This window comes from Talpa occidentalis, unplaced genomic scaffold, assembly GCF_014898055.3.
Source record: "Talpa occidentalis isolate TD23 unplaced genomic scaffold, MPIMG_talOcc4v2.1 talOcc4.12, whole genome shotgun sequence".
Classification (NCBI taxonomy): Eukaryota; Metazoa; Chordata; class Mammalia; order Eulipotyphla; family Talpidae; genus Talpa; species Talpa occidentalis.
The window spans coordinates 8698907-8716114 of record NW_023601212.1 but is presented as its reverse complement, the minus strand read 5'-3'; the positions used below and the strand labels follow the sequence as shown (position 1 = coordinate 8716114).

Below are 17208 nucleotides of genomic sequence, written 5' to 3'. Positions count from 1 at the left end.
AGTTAACATGTGTGGGTAACAGGCACTGGGGTAAACATCACATGCGTGACCTCATTCCTTGCTCACAACCACCCTGTGAGTTGGCCCACTTACCCAAACATTAGGTGCTGACTGTTCTGTTGCAGGGGACACAGCAGGGAACAAAACAGGCCTGAGTGAGGCAGAGGTGAGGAAGGGAGTTGTGTGGGTGTCTAGGGAAGAGAGCTCCATGGCGAGGAATCGCCTGTGCAAAGTCCCTGAGGCTGATGGCATCTGAAGATTTGGAGGAACAACCTGGGGGGCCCAAGTGACTGGAATGGGGTGTTGGCTTAAGAGAAGGAGGAAGTAAGGGCAGAGAAGTAGGGCCTGTGGGTTACAGTGAGGAGTCTACAGTGAGGGAGAAACTGAGGCACAGGAATGCTAACTAGTCAAGGCATCCCAGTAAAGTCAGAATTTGGAGTGCGTCCAACTCACAGATGGAAACTAGAAGCCGAGAGGACCTCTGGGCAGTGCCTCGGGGTACAGGATGGCCTGTGAATCACACAGCCTGGTGGGGGTGGCTACCGTGGGCAGAGGTTGCCCATCCTGAGAGCAGGGGAAAGGTGCTGGGCCAGGGCCCGTGCTGGGCCAGGCAGGCGGACACGTGACGGCCTGGGCCCTCCCCCGCTCCCTGGCCGCCTGCCTCTGCTGGCGAGGCTCTAGCCTGCCCCAGACCCTATAAGGCCAGGGAGTAGAGCAGAGCCGCTGGCAGCTGCACCGCCATCTCTGAGGGACCCTCACACAGGCCAGGTGAGGAATGTCAGGGTGAGACCAGGCCTCAGGTGGGTGTCAGGGGGCAGCTCAAGCTGAGAAGGGGTGAGGGCGGGGGCAGGAGCCCAGAGGGCTCTGTTCGCATACCCTTTCTGTTCCCTTCCAGCTGCGTAGCGTGTGACCATGTCTGCCCAAAAGGAAGGGGGCCGGGGCCCCCCCAAGGCGAAGAGCAAGGTAAAGAGAGGAGTGGGAGGGGGAGATCCCTGCCGGAGCCTGGAGATCCCCCAGAACCTTGGGAAGGTGACCTCCAGTGTCCCGGGGTGTGAAGAGAGCCTTCCCGGGTGGAAGCCACAGCGCCACCAGCTCTCCCCTCCGTTCCCCAGGGGGCACTCGCGCAGAGTTCGGCATCGTCCCCGCCCTGTGACTTTGGGCCAGCCACAGGCCCTCTCAGAGCCTCAGTTTCCCCATCTGTGAAATGGGGCCTGTGGGAGGAAAAGGTCTTTGGAAACCTGGAAGACGACCTTTTTCTCTGCCCATGAGCGAAGCCTGGCTCTGCTTGCTGGCCGGGGAGGCCCCTGCAGTCCCCCGGGGGGAGGGGGCTCCTCCCTCCCTGCCCCTGCTGCACTCTGGCTGCGCTCATGCTGCACCCTCGCCCCCCGTAGCTCAGCAGCTTCTTCGGGTCCCTGCCTGGCTTCAGTTCTGCACGGAACCTAGTGGCCAACGCCTACAGCTCAGCGAAAGAGGCCCAGCCTGGCACCACCCCTGAGGCCGCCCAGCCCCAGGCTCAGGGTAAGTGAACAACTCTGTGTGTGTGTGTTGGGGCGGGGCTCCAGAGGTAGACCCCAGTTAAAGGAAATCCCCTAGCAGGGACTCCTGGTCATTTTTAGGGTGCTTCCTGTAGGCCTGCCTCACCTCATTGACACTATCAGGTTGGCATGATCATTTAGTGCCAGATGGGGAAGCTGAGGCATGGATATTTGGGGGAGTGGCCCAAGATTGCTCAGCAGCAAGAGTGGGGGTGTGAACATAGCCTATCTTCCTGTAACACCCCCCACCACCTTGTCTGATACCCCGTGATGGGGAGAGCAGTGACCCCAGAGGATTGTCAGGGACTCTGCTTGTCTCAGCTTCTCGGGGACTGAGGTTTACAACCCTGGTACCCACAGAGAGGCAGCAGCCTCCCTGGTTTCTTCTAGCCTGAGGGGCTCCCCACCTCCAGTTTCAAAGCTGGGGTACTAGCCCTGGGTCACCCAGAGAGGCAGGCCAGAGAGCCCAGGGTGGGGACCACTGCCTGGGCAGTGCCTCGCTCTGGGCCCAGAGCCCCAGGCAGCTGATTTCTGCTGCACATACCTGCCTGGACAGGCAGGTGCCAGAGTGGTGGGGTGGGGCAGGCAGGGCAGTGTGGGGGCTGCCCCCACCTCCCCAGACTGCTTGGGCCCCAAACTCAGGTAGTGGGGGAGGCCTGTCGAGAACTCCCTTCAGCCCTAGAACCCCCTCAGACTCTGAATCCTCTCCCTGCACCCTTCCCCAAGTGGACATCCAGCACTCAGGACCCAAGCAGAGAACACCCCAGAGACAGCCCCCTCACGCCCCCACCCCCAGCCTGGGTTCCAGGGAACCAAAGCCCCTGGGAGGTCCAGGGAGCCCCCAGGGCTCTGGCTAACCCTGGCTCAGGGCTGTGCATGTCACCTCCCGCTGTCCCTGGCAGGGTGGCTGGGACATTCCTGACCTTTCGAGCTGTGCCCAGCAATTGCACAACGGGCGCCAGGGCAGCTCATGCCAGCCTGAGTCCCTTGTCCTCTCTGGGGTGCCTGACTGCTTCCTGTCCCTACAGCAGCCACTGGCGGGGAGCAGAGAGCCAGTGAGGCGGAGAAGCTGCTGCCGCCTTCAGACAAGGTGAGAGGGGCTGGCAGAGTCTGGGGTGATGGCTTTGCTTCTAGGGTGGGCGAGAGGCTTCCCAGGATGGTGCAATGCCAGCTGCCTGAGGGGGTGGCACAGGTCATGGAGAGGGTGGATGCCCTTTGGATGGCTGCTATGGGATTCCAGGAGGGTCCTCTGAGCCTCTGTTTTTACATCTGTGAAATGGGTACAGTAAGGCTCCCAATAGTCCTCAAGAGCCCTAGCTCTGTGCCCAGTCTAGCCACCAAAACGACAGTAATTCACAGGCTCTGGGCTAAGTTCTTTATTAGTGCTGATTGCCAGGTAATCCTCCCAGCTGCCTGTGAGGAAGGGAACCATAGAACCCCACCGATAGCTAGAGCACCGAGAAGCAGAGCCTGCAGAAGGTCACACAGCATGGCGTTTGAACCTCGGGCAGTCAGACAGTGAACCATCACCAGAGCTATATCCACCCTCAGTCCCAGATCACCATATTATCATGTCCCAAAGACCAGGCCAAGTGAAGGGGCTGAGGTAAGACAGTGCAGTGTCCTGATACTTTCTCTGCGCCTCTTCACGGGCGTTAATTGAGCACCTACTACTTGCACAGTGCTCCAGGCACCTGGATCCATTTTCTCCACAACCCTTGAAGGAGGTGCTGCCTTAACCACTGTTTTGGGATGAGGTTCAGAGAGGGATGTGGCTTGCCTGAGGTCACACAGCAAACGTGGGAAAGACCTGGGACTCAGGCCCTGTCTCTGCAGGCACAGAGCCCGAGACACCTCCTGGAGATGAAGCCGGACAGGAGGCAGCCAGCGAAATGTCGGTGCTTCTCCACTTCAGTAAAGTGGCCACATGAGTCCGATCATTCTTGGTTATGGGGTCCATCCTTGGGCACTGTGAGGTGTTGAGAGGACCCCTGACCTCAGGGGGTCAGTAGCCCCATACCCTCAACTCATGACAACCACAAACGTACCTAGCCTCTGACAAGTGTCCCCTGGGAGGCAGCATCACCCTGGTGCCACGCTGAGTTAAAAATGGCGCACTCCCTGGGGGACCCTGAGCAGGGACCACTCTGAGCCATCACAGCCCTTTGGGAGTATAGTGGAGCTAGATGAAACTGCCCTTTGATAGGGAAAACATTCTTGAAGTTTTCAATAATTTCTGAGGGTTCTAGCCTCAGACCTGTGCCAGTGCTTTTCTGCTTATTCCTAAATGTGATCCTCTTCTCTTACTTGAATGTCATCATTTTAATAAGCCATTCGTTTCCCACGCTGTGACTGGGGACACCAAGCTCAAAGCCGGCCACCACTAGAGAGTAGGCCAGATGAACAAAAAACACGTCATTGAATGACCGTGCTGATGTCCCAGGTGGAGGGAACTGCGCAGGGGGCCAGGTATTAGGGACCTGGTGTCACCGACGGGGCTCTATTGAATCCAGAGGTGGGAATGAGGTGAAGGGAATCCTGTGGCACTGTGTCCGTTTGTTAGGGGTGTCCTAGAAAGTCAGGGGGACCAACCCAAGGCTAGAGAAAAGTGACAGGGGATGATGTCTGGGGGAGGGGGGACCTCCGGATGAAGGTCCATCTCCCCAAGGCACACTAGGGCGCCCCCAGCTGTCCCCTGACCACAGACGTCCTTTCTCATCAGATGACTTCTGGAACAAAGGACCTGGTGTGCTCCAAGGCGACTAAAACCAAGAACACCGTCTCCTCTGGGGTGGCCAGTGTGATGGATGCAGCTAAAGGCGTGGTTCAAGGTGGGCTGGACATGACCCAGTCCGTATTGGCTGGCACCAAGGAGACTGTGACCAGCGGGGTCACGGGTGCAGTAGGCATGGCCACAGGAGCTGTTCAGACCGGTGTGGACACCACCAAGACCATCCTGACTGGCACCAAGGACACCGTGTGCAGTGGGGTGACTGGTGCTGTTAATGCGGCCAAAGGAGCCGTCCAGGGGGGCCTGGACACCACCAAGACTGTAGTCACGGGCACCAAGGATGCCGTGTCCACTGGGCTCACTGGGGCAGTGAACTTGGCCAAGGGCACTGTCCAGACAGGTGTGGATACCTCCAAGACCGTCCTGACAGGCACCAAGGACACTGTGTGCAGTGGGGTGACCGGGGCCATGAATGTGGCCAAAGGGACCATCCAGGGGGGCCTGGAAACCACCAAGAGTGTAGTCATGGGCACCAAGGATACAGTGTCCACTGGGCTCTCAGGGGCAGTGAACATGGCCAAGGGCACCGTCCAGACTGGCATGGACACCACCAAGACGGTCCTGACTGGCACCAAGGACACTGTGTGCAGTGGGGTGACCAGTGCCATGAATGTGGCCAAAGGGGCAGTCCAGGGAGGACTGGACACCACCAAGAATGTAGTCACAGGCACCAAGGATGCCGTGTCCACTGGGCTCTCTGGGGCAGTGAACATGGCCAAGGGCACCGTCCAGACTGGCATGGACACCACCAAGACTGTCCTCACTGGCACCAAGGACACTGTGTGCAGTGGGGTGACTGGTGCCATGAATGTGGCCAAAGGGGCCGTCCAAGGAGGACTGGACACCACCAAAGTGTAGTCACAGGCACCAAGGATGCCGTGTCCACTGGGCTCTCTGGGGCAGTAAACTTGGCCAAGGGCACCGTCCAGACTGGCATGGACACCACCAAGACTGTCCTCACTGGCACCAAAGACACCGTGTGCAGCGGGGTGACAGGAGCAATGAATGTGGCCAAAGGAGCCGTCCAGGGGGGCCTGGACACCTCAAAGACTGTCCTGATGGGCACGAAGGACACAGTGTCTACAGGACTCTCGGGGGCAATGAACATGGCCAAGGGCACTGTCCAGACTGGCATGGACACCACCAAGACTGTCCTGACTGGCACCAAGGACACTGTGTGCAGTGGGGTGACTGGTGCCATGAATGTGGCCAAAGGGGCCGTCCAGGGAGGACTGGACACCACCAAGAATGTAGTCACAGGCACCAAGGATGCCGTGTCCACTGGGCTCTCTGGGGCAGTGAATGTGGCCAAAGGCGCTGTGCAAACTGGGCTGAATATGACCCAAAATATCGCCACAGGCACCAAGGACACTGTGTGCAGTGGGGTGACTGGTGCCATGAATGTGGCCAAAGGGGCCGTCCAGGGAGGACTAGACACCACCAAGAATGTAGTTACAGGCACCAAGGATGCCGTGTCCACTGGGCTCACCGGGGCAATTGGTATGGCTAAGGGGGCCGTCCAAGGGGGTCTTGACACGTCCAAGGTCATCCTGACGGGCACCAAAGACACAGTGTCCACTGGACTCACTGGTGCCATGAACGTGGCCAAAGGGGCCGTGCAAACTGGCCTGAACACGACCCAAAATATCGCCACAGGCACCAAGGACACCGTGTGCAGTGGGGTGACCAGTGCCATGAACGTGGCCAAAGGAGCCGTCCAGGGGGGTCTGGACACCTCAAAGACAGTCCTGACAGGCACCAAAGATGCAGTGTCCACTGGGCTCTCTGGGGCAGTGAACTTGGCCAAGGGCACCGTCCAGACTGGGGTGGACACCACCAAGACCGTCCTGACGGGCACCAAGGACAATGTGTGCAGTGGGGTGACCGGTGCTGTCAATGTGGCCAAAGGGGCCGTGCAAACTGGACTGAGTATGACCCAAAATATCGCCACAGGCACCAAGGACACCGTGTGCAGTGGGATGACAGGCACCATGAATGTAGCCAAAGGGGCCATTCAGGGAGGTCTGGACACCACTAAGACTGTGCTGACAGGCACCAAGGATGTCGTGTCCACTGGACTCACCGGGGCCCTGGGTGTGGCTAAGGGCACCATACAAACTGGCATGGACACCACCAAGACCATTGCCACAGGCACCAAGGACACCGTGTGCAGTGGGGTGACTGGCGCCATGAATGTCGCCAAAGGAGCCGTCCAGGGGGGCCTGGACACCTCAAAGACAGTCCTGACGGGCACCAAAGATGCCGTGTCCACTGGGCTTACCGGGGCAATTGGTATGGCTAAGGGGGCCGTCCAAGGGGGTCTTGACACGTCCAAGGTCATCCTGACAGGCACCAAAGACACAGTGTCCACTGGACTCACTGGTGCCATGAATGTGGCCAAAGGGGCCGTGCAAACTGGCCTGAACACAACCCAAAATATCGCCACAGGCACCAAGGACACCGTGTGCAGCGGGGTGACAGGAGCAATGAATGTGGCCAAAGGAGCCGTCCAGGGGGGCCTGGACACCTCAAAGACTGTCCTGATGGGCACAAAGGACACAGTGTCTACAGGACTCTCGGGGGCAATGAACATGGCCAAGGGCACTGTCCAGACTGGCATGGACACCACCAAGACTGTCCTGACTGGCACCAAGGACACTGTGTGCAGTGGGGTGACTGGTGCCATGAATGTGGCCAAAGGGGCCGTCCAGGGAGGACTAGACACCACCAAGAATGTAGTTACAGGCACCAAGGATGCCGTGTCCACTGGGCTCACCGGGGCAATTGGTATGGCTAAGGGGGCCGTCCAAGGGGGTCTTGACACGTCCAAGGTCATCCTGACGGGCACCAAAGATACAGTGTCCACTGGACTCACTGGTGCCATGAACGTGGCCAAAGGGGCCGTGCAAACTGGCCTGAACACGACCCAAAATATCGCCACAGGCACCAAGGACACCGTGTGCAGTGGGGTGACCAGTGCCATGAACGTGGCCAAAGGAGCTGTCCAGGGGGGTCTGGACACCTCAAAGACAGTCCTGACAGGCACCAAAGATGCAGTGTCCACTGGGCTCTCTGGGGCAGTGAACTTGGCCAAGGGCACCGTCCAGACTGGGGTGGACACCACCAAGACCGTCCTGACGGGCACCAAGGACACCGTGTGCAGTGGGGTGACCGGTGCTGTCAATGTGGCCAAAGGGGCCGTGCAAACTGGACTGAACACAACCCAAAATATCGCTACAGGCACGAGGGACACCATGTGCAGTGGGGTGATGGGCACAATGAATGTGGCCAAAGGGGCCATTCAGGGGGGCCTGGACACCTCGAAGGCTGTTGTTACAGGCACTAAAGATGTCATGTCCACTGGGATCACTGGGGCAATGAACATGGCCAAGGGGACTGTCCAGACCGGCATGGACACCACCAAGACCATCCTGACCAACACCAAAGATGCAGTGTCCACTGGGCTCTCCAGTGCTGTGAATGTGGCCAAGGGGGCCATGCAAACTGGGCTGAACACCACCCAAAACATCGCGACAGGCACAAAGAACACCGTGTGCAGTGGGGTGATGGGCACCATGGATGTGGCCAAAGGGGCTGTTGAGGGGACCCTGGATACCACCAAGACCGTCCTGACTGGCACTAAAGATGCTATGGTCACTGGGCTCACCGGGGTGGGGAATATGGCCAAAGGGGCTGCCCAAAGTGGTCTGGGCACCATCCAGAATTGGCTGCCAACTTCCCAGGACACAGTAGTGGGCGTCCATACTAGCTACAGGGCCCCAAGCCAAGGAGGGGCACAGACTGGCCTGCTTCCTTGGGATGCTCCTTCCTCTGGAGTCTCTGGTTTCTCAGACATACCATGTGCAAGCCTGGTCCTTGCTGGGGAAGCCATGGAGGGCAATCAGGGCCTTGTGCCTTCTGTGGGGACATCGCCCCAAGGAGCCTCGCTGGGCGGAGATGCGGTGGAGCACACAGCCACCACGCGCTGCCCCACGGAAACTGTGGACGCAGTGGCCCTCCGGGGCGAGTTGGAGGAAGTGGGGGAAATCTTCCAGCCCATGACTGTCCAGGAGCAAGGTGAGACCAGACGGGCAGACAGGGTCTCGGTGTGGGGCTGAGCTCTATAAAACCCAAGCCCTGGTTACCCAGAGTGGGTGCGGGGAGCGGTTTATTCCTGGATCGAGTGATTCTGTCTTCCTTTCCAGCCCGGCTGGCTGCCTCCGAGCCTGCGCCCAGGGTGTTCTCAGCCGACCAGGGCAGCTACTTCGTGAGACTAGGTGACTTGGCGCCGAGCTTCCGTCAGCGGGCTTTTGAGCACACCCTGAGTCACCTGCAGCACGGACAGTTCCAGGCCAGGGCCACACTGGCCCAGCTCGAAGACTCCTTCCAGCTGGTAAGAGGCTTCTCGTCCCCAGGCACCCTGGGGGAACAGTGATGAGACAAATACAGTCAGGCGTCACCGAGTGACCGTTCAGCCGACACAGTGCACCTGTGACCGCGGTCTCCACAGGCGGTCCCATCTCGCCTGGGGGTGGGGCGGGCTCTACCATCAAGGAAAGTGAGGCTACACGCTACTCACGGTGATGACAAAATCACCCAAAGGTGCATTTCCCAGAAGAGTCCCTGTCGTCAGGCGACTTAGATTTAACCTAAAAGATCACGTGGACTTTTTAAAATACAGTTGTAGCCCCTGCGTGAGTTGGGCTATATTGGCACGACAAGGCAACAGCAGGTCTTCAGATAACACCACTTTTTCAATGTCATTTAGTGATAACATTGAGGAGAAACAAAAATCCCAGCGACGCTTGACAAGCTGTGGCCACAATGTTATTCGAGGACCTGCTTTCATGATACTTTGTCTCACAGAAAGTCGCAGTGCCCGGGAACCTGTGGCTGACACGGTAGCGGCCTCGCTGGACCACGCAGGCGCGAGCGGCTGACCCAGCTAGGCCGCGCCGCCACTCGCTACACCCTTCACGCAAAAACGTAACCTCCCCAGGTGCATTTCTCCAAATGTGTGCCTGTCGTTAAGCGACACGACTGTGCTCAGTGAGCCCCTGGCAGACAGTGCCAGTCTGCTCCTGGGCCAGTCACGGAACCCCCACCCCAGCCTTCTCCATCACATACAACCCACGCTCATTGCTGTGAACTCATGAGAAGTGGCATTCCCTGTGCAGGGCTGCCTCGGCAGGGAGTTGGCAGCACCCCTGGTGTGGCTGGTGTGGCTGGTGACAGACCCTCAGTTCTGAGGACCCCCAAGTTTTCCGAGTTAGGAGTCTTAGATGTTGGTGTACAGAAGCCCTTGGTAAAGGTCAAGGAGGTGCTGCCTGAACCCGGGTCCTGGGGAGCACCCGGCACGTTTCCAAGCAGCGCCCCAGGGGTCTGTGATCAACAGCAGTTTGAGGACCACTGCTGCAACCCAGAGGACACTGGGCACTGTCTGAATGACAAGTGTGTGGTTGTCACAACTGTCATCAAGTGGGTGAGGGCCGGGGATGTTCTACTGGGTTCTCAGGATGGCCCCCACAGAGAATGACCCAGTCTCTGGTGTCCACAGTGCCAGGGAGAAACCCTGGGGTAACTATTTGGGGAAAGTGAGTAGATCCCTAGCTCACCCTAGCCACCAGAATGGATCCATTAGGTTAAGGGGCCACCCTGGTTTATACATTTGGGAGTCACCCCCTCATCCCCCAACTTAGTGTCTATTTAAGTGTCTACAGTGTCCCAAGGCTGCAGGAGGTCAGATGGTGATAGAACAGTCTCCTGGGGTCAGTGAGATACCCTAACCCAGAGGGGCTCACCCAAGGGTGACCCTGCCCCCAGGCAACACTGGGGCAATGTCTGGGGTGTGCTGGCATTGAGAGGGTGGGGGCCAGGGATGCTGCTCGACAGCCACAGTGCCCAGGACCGTGAGTCAAGGAGCGGCCTAACCTAGCATACGTTTTCCTAGCGGAGATCGCCCTGGCTGTGGGGAGCACGGGTCAGCGGGTCAAATGTCAAATCAGGTGTACAAATCCTGGCAAGTGACAGGACCTCTGGATGCACACTGGCAGCAGTGACAGGCTCTTGGATTCTGGATGTGTCCCCAAAGCAGAGCTGTCCGCATCTGTAGCTAGTTACATGTGGGAGGTGAGAGAGAAAACCCCAAGAGGTCTCAGTGGTTTTTTAACCTGAGGAAAGCAGGGGCACTAGGGGATGCTGGGCAGGTTAGGTGATGAACAAGAGCTTGGCTTTGCACAAGGCAGTTGGACATTACTGGTGGGGCCCCCAGATGGAGTCCACAGTGGGGTGAGAGCTGCTACTGCACTCGGAGTCAACATTTGGTCCACGTGCTGCCCTCTACAAGCTATCAGGAAGACAACCAAGAGTGGATTATGGGGGTGAAGGGGAGTGGGGCTCCTACATGCCAGGGACCCAACAATCAAGGAAAAAAAGATCCTGACAGAGATCCCACCTAAGGGGGAAAATAAACAACAAGGAAACCCCATGAGAACTCACCAGTGACATGACTGAGCAGTAGATGTGACAGGGAGGGACTGGAGGCCAAAGACTGGTGGGTACAGAAGACCTGGCCTGCAGGGCAACCAGGAGCTGAGGCTGCATGGGCATCCTGTGAAGGGCCAGCAGAAGGCTGCTCTGGGCTAAGCAGCAGAACATGCAAAGGCCCTGAGGCAGCAACATGTTGAGTAGACTGGGGACAACGAATCCAGAACAGTGCGCGTGATGGGGCGTCTCTTGAGTGATGGATCTGGGTGTCAGTGGAGACAAGGTTGGAGACCACACAGGTCACGGGAAGAATTTTATCCAGAGGGCACTGGAGAGCCATGGGAGGGTTTTGAGCTGAGGAGTGACTTGATCCCACAGACATTTGTTATTTGATCACCCTGACGATCTCATGGGAATTTAGGTTATTGCCTCTGTAGATGAGGTGACATGCCCACTGTGGTGCAGCTAGCTCTAAACTTGTCCCCTGTCCATCAAGCCCACTATAGAGAGGTCTGGACACAGGCTCCAGGGCCAGGCCTGGGCAAACCTGCTTCAGCCCCCCTCGCACTGCCTCGGGGAGGTCCCTGCCAAGAAGTCCTAAGTTTTTGGGAAAATTACTCTGAGCTCTCTCTTTCCAGATTGAAAAGGTCAAGCAGGCTCCTGAAGAGCAGACATGGTCAGACCAGGGCTCCAGCTGCCAAGTGGAGGAAGCTGGTCCCCAAGAGGTACCTGCAAGAGGGTCAGGGTTCCCCCTCTCCTCCCCTACGACCCCTGCTCACCTCACTCCTTCTTCCTGCAGGTGCCAGGTGCCGGGGCTCTGTCCAGGGCCTGCAGCCTCATCCAGCAGCTCCATGTGGCCTACAGCACCCTGGCCGCCAGCCTCCAGGGCCTCCCAGCAGAGCTCCAGCAGCAGGTGGGGCAGGCTCGGCACAGCCTCTGCAAGCTCTACGGCATCCTGTCCTCCGCTGGCTCTGTCGCCGAGCTGCCGGCTCAGAGTCTGGCCCAATGCCGCAAGAGCATGGGCCAGGCGTGGCAGGGGCTGGAGGAGGTGCTGAACAGCCTGCAGCACAGCCCGCCACTCAGCTGGCTGGTGGGGCCCTTTACTCTCTACCCTGGTGAGCAGCAGCTGTAGGGCTCCCCCCTCAGAAACTCCTCCCCAGCCCCAAACCAGCTCTGATTCCCCAAAGCTCTGGACCCTACATGGGGGCTTGGAGGACCTTCTGAGTGAAGTCACTCTGTGCACACACCACACTGGGCTCCAGGCCTGCCTGCACCTGCCCCCTGTGCACAGCAGCCCCTCTCCTGAGCCCCTCTCCTGAGGGCCTTCTCTTAAGAGACCCAGAGCAAGCGCCTCAATTAGGAAAGGTGGAAATGTGTGCTTCAGCCCAGAAGGTTCTCCAGTCAGTGCTGACACTAAGGGACCCTTTCATCTTTAGGGGACTCTTCTAGCCCCCCAATCTGGGTCCTTTGCTAGCAGGCAACAGGTGGTCCTACTCCTCCACCCTGGGCTCCAGGGCACGGCCCTGGCTCTGACAGAGTATTCCTGGCCCACAGCAACCATGGAGTCTTAGTGCCACAGCCTTGTGCAGAAGGCCCTACAGGCACACCTGGCTTTATTGCACTTTGCGGATATTGTTATTACAAATTGGAGGTTTGTGTCAACCTGCATCTAACAAGTCTACCAGCGCCATTTCTCTCGGCATGTGCTCCCTTCCCATCTCTGAGTCACACGTAATTAAGGTGTGTGCACTGTTATTTATAGAAATAAGCTATTACACGCTTAGTAGACTACAGTTTAGTATAACTGACTTTTACATGTACTGGGAAACCCAAGTATTCGTATCACTCACGTTATGGCGATGATAACTGCATGTGGTGGTCAGGAACCCACACTCTCGAGATGTGCCTGCGCGATGCCAAGATTTTTGAGGTAGTCACCAGCAGCACTGTGCAGTGGCTGTGGCTGTTGACAACCTGGGCTTTGGCTGGCCTGGCACATGAGGACTGAAGATGGGCAGGGGGCAGGTTTACCCCACAAGCCCCTTCCTGTCTCTGTCTGCTCCACCCTGTCCTTCACCTGGCGAGATCAGCTAAGATGCTTCCAGACCTGACATCCCATGGCCCCTTGGGCGCTTGGGCTACCCATGAAATAGGCCCTAGGTGGGTGTGACCACCACGGCTCCTGGGTCGTGGTTAGTGCTCGAGGCTGGAGATGGGGGCTGGGTTGTAGCCAGCAACTCCATGGGGCACCTTCCTGCCTGTGTGCTTTCCCTGGCTCCTCAGGGCGGTCTTGCCACGCAGGCAGCGCATGGGGAAGCTAGGCCAGAAGTCCGGGCCCCCTCCTGCTGCCTCAGGCCCCCAGAAATGTGAAGACTCAGAATGCTCACACACACCCTCGCCAGGCCTCCCCATCCTTGAATGGGGACTAGCTGCCCATCAGAATGCCAGCAGCAGAGCCACGGCAAGCTCCCACTTCCCAGAGACGAGTCATACCATTTCCCATCAGGGGGACTTGAAGTGCCCCACCAGGCTCCAGCATTCGAGCTCTAGGATGAAGGCCAGCTCTCCCCCAGAGACACCACAGGTACCAACAGTCATGAGGGACTCTGCACTGGGAGAGCTGGGCTGCTGGTGACATGGGGGCCACGTCCGGCAACCCCCCAGGCCTCGCTTTCCTCATCTCCCATTATGTGACAGCCATTCCCAGCAACCAGGCACAGTGATTTGACCTCAAAGATAGCTGCACCAAATGGGGGTGCCTGGGCTCAGAAGTCTCAGAAGTCCCTCTGTTTCAGTGGGGATGGAGGAATCTGGCCAGGGAAGGCAGGGGAGTAAGGGCCACTGTTGTAACAAGCAAGGTGTCTGACTCACATGTCCCCTTCTAAAGCCACATGCCAGCCCCGTGAGGCCTGGGGTCGAACCCCATGCAGGAGAGAGAGAGGCCCAGAGTGGGAGTGCCACTTGCCCCGGGCCACACAGCTAGGCCTGTCCCTGTTGCTCGCAATCACAGCTCCAACACTGGGGACAATGGACAGCCTGCAGCACCCCGGCTGGGTCAGGCTAGGGCTACTAAGGACCATGGGTCTTGCCTAGGAGTCCAGATGGCAACAGGAAAGTCATGTCAGTGGAGCAAGGCAGAGGCTTCTGGGAAAGGCATGGTCTCCACTGTCCCGGCCCTGCCTCAGTGACCACTGGAGCCTCAGCCACCCCTGCCCTCCGGACCTCTGGTCTTCCTGCCTGGGCGCTGGGCCACCAAACATAGGAAGAGTCAAACCACAGCCTCTGTGTGAGCTGCAATGTTCAGAGGTTTTTATTTCTCTTCACTTTTGGAAAAGTCTTACTCCCCACCCCACCCTCCTGCACTGCAGGCCTAGGGCTGGGCCAGCTGGGCTGGGAGCACCGTTAAGAATTAAGTTCACATTTACTATTAATGGTGACCCTACGATTTAAAACCCTTTGTCCCAGAAAGAGCCCCTGACAGTTGCAACAGTTCCCAGCTCCGGCCTGGCTGCACCACTAATGCTAGAAAACCAAGCCAATAAAAGTGATTTTTTTTTCATAAAAAAAACCCTTTATAGTCATTTCATGTGGGTTGGAAATCACAGAAATTAGGCAGAAAAAAACCCAGGGGGACAAATACAAACAAACAGCATGGCGTCTCCAACAGTCCTCTGATCCCTGGGCGGAGGGGAGGAGACAGGCAGCCTACAAGGTCTGTGGCAGGCGGGGCCTGGTTGCCAGCGTTCAGCTGTCCTCATCGTCCAGCGACTCCGAGTCCATGCGTGCCCTCTCTCGCTCCTGCCGGTCGCTCCCCAGCCCATCCAGGTCAGGGTCCTCCCTTACGCTGCTGGCAGAGCACAGCATGGGTGGGGGTGAGCAGGCCGGCTGTCTCTAAGGCCTATTGCCCCCAGACCACACTCAGCGCAGTGAGCAGGAGCCATGCGCCCACTGGAAGACCAGGGGCTCCTGCGAGGCTGCACGGCAGGCTGCGGAGGTGGTACCTGCGCCTACTCTAGACATTCAAAGAAGCCATCCTTCCAGGTGGGCCCATGGCAGCTCAGAGCTGGAAATCAGCTGCTAAGGTGGGGAGGATGGGAGGCCCCCAAGGGTGGGGCGGGGGAGCTGAGGTCTGCGGGACCCTCACGCGAACAAGCCTGCCCTGGAGAACAGCACCCTTCTTAGGAAATGGCTCCCCACGGTCACTGCTAATACTTACTCGTTGTGTAACAGGTCTTCAGAGGAGCCACACCGAGGCCCCTCCTCTGAGGTCTGCCCTTCCTCCTGTTCCTTGTCCTCCGGCTCCTCCCCCTTCTGGGAGGTGGCCTCGCCATTCACGGGGGCTGAGAGATCTGGTGGGAGAGTCACAGGATGCTGTGGGGTTGTCTGGGACCCCACAATCCTTCCTGTTGAAAGTTACTGAGTGAGCAAGCTAGCACTGGGCCAAGGATCCTGAAGGACACCAGGCCCTCCTGGAGGATGCAGCCCTGGGCACTAGCATGCACCTCCTTCCTCTCTCACATCAGGACTGTCAGTTCCCACGCGGCCTGGGCAGTTGCGCCCGTGCCCCTGAAAGGGGTGGACAGTAACAGGCCAGCCTGCGGCAGAGTAAGAGATGTCCCCTCTGGGTTGTTCCTTGGCTGTTGAGGCCTCAGCCAAACTCCATCCTAATTTGGGTCTCAGGGGGCTCTCTGAACATCTGTCATTGGGACGTGTGACCCCAAGAGGGTAGGCCCCCTCTCCCATCGCTCAGTCACTGTCCCCGCACGGTGACACCCTTTCTCTTCTTCCTCCCCTGCCCCCCCCCAGACCTCCAGGTCCAGTCCGAGGCCTCTGCCAACTCCCTCTCTGGAGGATGCTCCCACGCCCGGCCCACACCCCTGGCGGGCACACAGGCTTAGGGCCTATGTACACAGCCTCCGGACCGTCCACCTCAGAGGATCTGGAGTCTACGAGCCAAGCAGGCGTCCACGTGTCAGGCACTAGCTACCCTGGGGACGCAGCCAGGCGTGTGCAGAGTGCCAAGGACATGCCTCTCCAGCCACTTGGGGAGGAGCACCAGCTGTGCCCCAGCAAACCCGGCCCACCTAGCCCCACTCCCTCTGGCCCCTCACCAGCGTTCGCCTCATCCCCTGCTTTCTCCACGGGGGCCTCCTCTCCAGCCAGCGTCTCCTCAGTTTTCCCCGCCTCAGCCTTCTCCTTCTCCACACCAGCTCTGTTTGCCTTCTGGACAGCCTCAATCTTTGGTCCCAGGACCCTTGACTTGAGTCGGGTGTAGACTTCCGCAGCCTTCTCCATCACCTCCTTGTTGGCCTTGTAGCGGCGAATCTGGGACCCCCAAAAGCCCGACTCAGGACATGCAGCTAGGCCTCATCCCTGTCCAGGATCCTCCCCCATGGCTGCCACCCCTGGCAGCAGTGGCATCTCCATGAAGAGCAGCACTACCCCTTCCACAGGCTGCCCACCGGAACCTGGTTCTGTGGGTAGACTCCACCTCCATGAGCCACCAGGCCTTGCCCCCCACCCCCACATACCTTTTTCAAAGTAGCCACCACATCTGTGTTCTTCTGGAGGATCTGTGAGGTCACCTGCAGGGTCCCTAGCTCTTCTAGTGCATTCAGACATCTTTTCACATCCTGCAGGGTAGGAGGGAGTAAGGAGGGACAGCACCTAGCTCAGGGGTCCTAGGAGTCCTGACAGGGCAAAGGAAACCCAGAGGCACTCCTTTTGGGGAACCAGTGACAGGTGAAAAACAGGGACAGACAAGAAGGAGCCTCATGGGCCTTCATGAAGCCACCTGGTGGGGACACCGAACACTGCACCTGCAGAGGGCCCAGAGCCCTCAGCCAAGAGACCTGGGATGGGCACAGCAACACCTGCCCTCCTACCCCACACACTGTACTTGTCACGGCTTCCCAAGACTTCTAAGGAAATCCAGACATGAAGGGGTAGGGAAGACTTGGCTCACCGGATTGTCAACCTTCAGGGCAAACTTGATTTCACTGTGTAACTTCTGGAGCTTTTCCTCCACGGAGGGTTCTGTGGCCAGGAGAGAAGGCACAGTGCAGGCCTGAACAGGGCCATGAGGCCCGGGCCATGAGGCAAAGACCAGCTTGGCCTCCAACACCTGCCAGCTGGCCGAGGGAACAAGCTCTTCTGCACCTTCCCTCCTCCCTCTCAGCAATCCCACCCCTCACCTTTCTTCTTGTCCATCTTCCTGTCTGGCTGGAACCCTTCGGACCGTTTCCGGGTACGTTCCACCTTTACCTGCCTGTGGGGAGTCACAGGCACCCCTTATTAGCTGGGCCCCTCACCAACATCCCCGGCTATGCATCCCCCTGACGAGGAGTCAGGGTCTGTGGGGCAACCTGCACCTGCTGTGAAGGAAGCCTCTGGGAG

The 17208-nt window shown here is 58.4% G+C and overlaps 2 protein-coding genes across 4 annotated transcripts in view; one reads left to right on the top strand and one right to left on the bottom strand.

Annotated features, from left to right (window-relative positions):
* The first annotated feature begins 675 nt into the window (after window positions 1–675).
* On the top strand, window positions 676–14392 carry PLIN4 (perilipin 4). Its single transcript, XM_037505115.2, has 9 exons — window positions 676–768; window positions 896–963; window positions 1392–1518; window positions 2564–2625; window positions 4258–5151; window positions 5244–8403; window positions 8532–8719; window positions 11451–11537; window positions 11612–14392. The coding sequence occupies exons 2-9, from the start codon at window positions 913–915 to the stop codon at window positions 11942–11944; spliced, it is 4902 nt and encodes a 1633-aa protein (XP_037361012.1). The 5' UTR covers window positions 676–768; window positions 896–912; the 3' UTR covers window positions 11945–14392.
* HDGFL2 (HDGF like 2) overlaps window positions 12271–17208 on the bottom strand; it is an 18516-nt gene continuing 13578 nt past the window's right edge. For 2 of the 3 annotated variants that reach the window (XM_037505117.2, XM_054693063.1), the window contains exons 11-16: window positions 17007–17080; window positions 16778–16848; window positions 16344–16445; window positions 15924–16137; window positions 15029–15161; window positions 12271–14659 (exon numbers count right to left, since the gene is read on the bottom strand). In XM_037505117.2, the coding sequence (XP_037361014.1) occupies window positions 14557–14659; window positions 15029–15161; window positions 15924–16137; window positions 16344–16445; window positions 16778–16848; window positions 17007–17080 (697 nt within the window). In that variant the 3' untranslated portion in view covers window positions 12271–14556. The remainder of the gene's footprint in view (window positions 14660–15028; window positions 15162–15923; window positions 16138–16343; window positions 16446–16777; window positions 16849–17006; window positions 17081–17208) is intronic. The other variant, XM_054693062.1, reaches the window with a different exon arrangement.

Coding starts and splice junctions, on each gene's coding strand:
- PLIN4 (XM_037505115.2), top strand. CDS start 913: ATGTCTGCCCAAAAGGAAGGGGGCCGGGGCCCCCCCAAGGCGAAGAGC. Junction 8,404..8,531: donor CATGACTGTCCAGGAGCAAG/GTGAGACCAGAC, acceptor CTTCCTTTCCAG/CCCGGCTGGCTGCCTCCGAG. Junction 8,720..11,450: donor TCGAAGACTCCTTCCAGCTG/GTAAGAGGCTTC, acceptor CTCTCTTTCCAG/ATTGAAAAGGTCAAGCAGGC.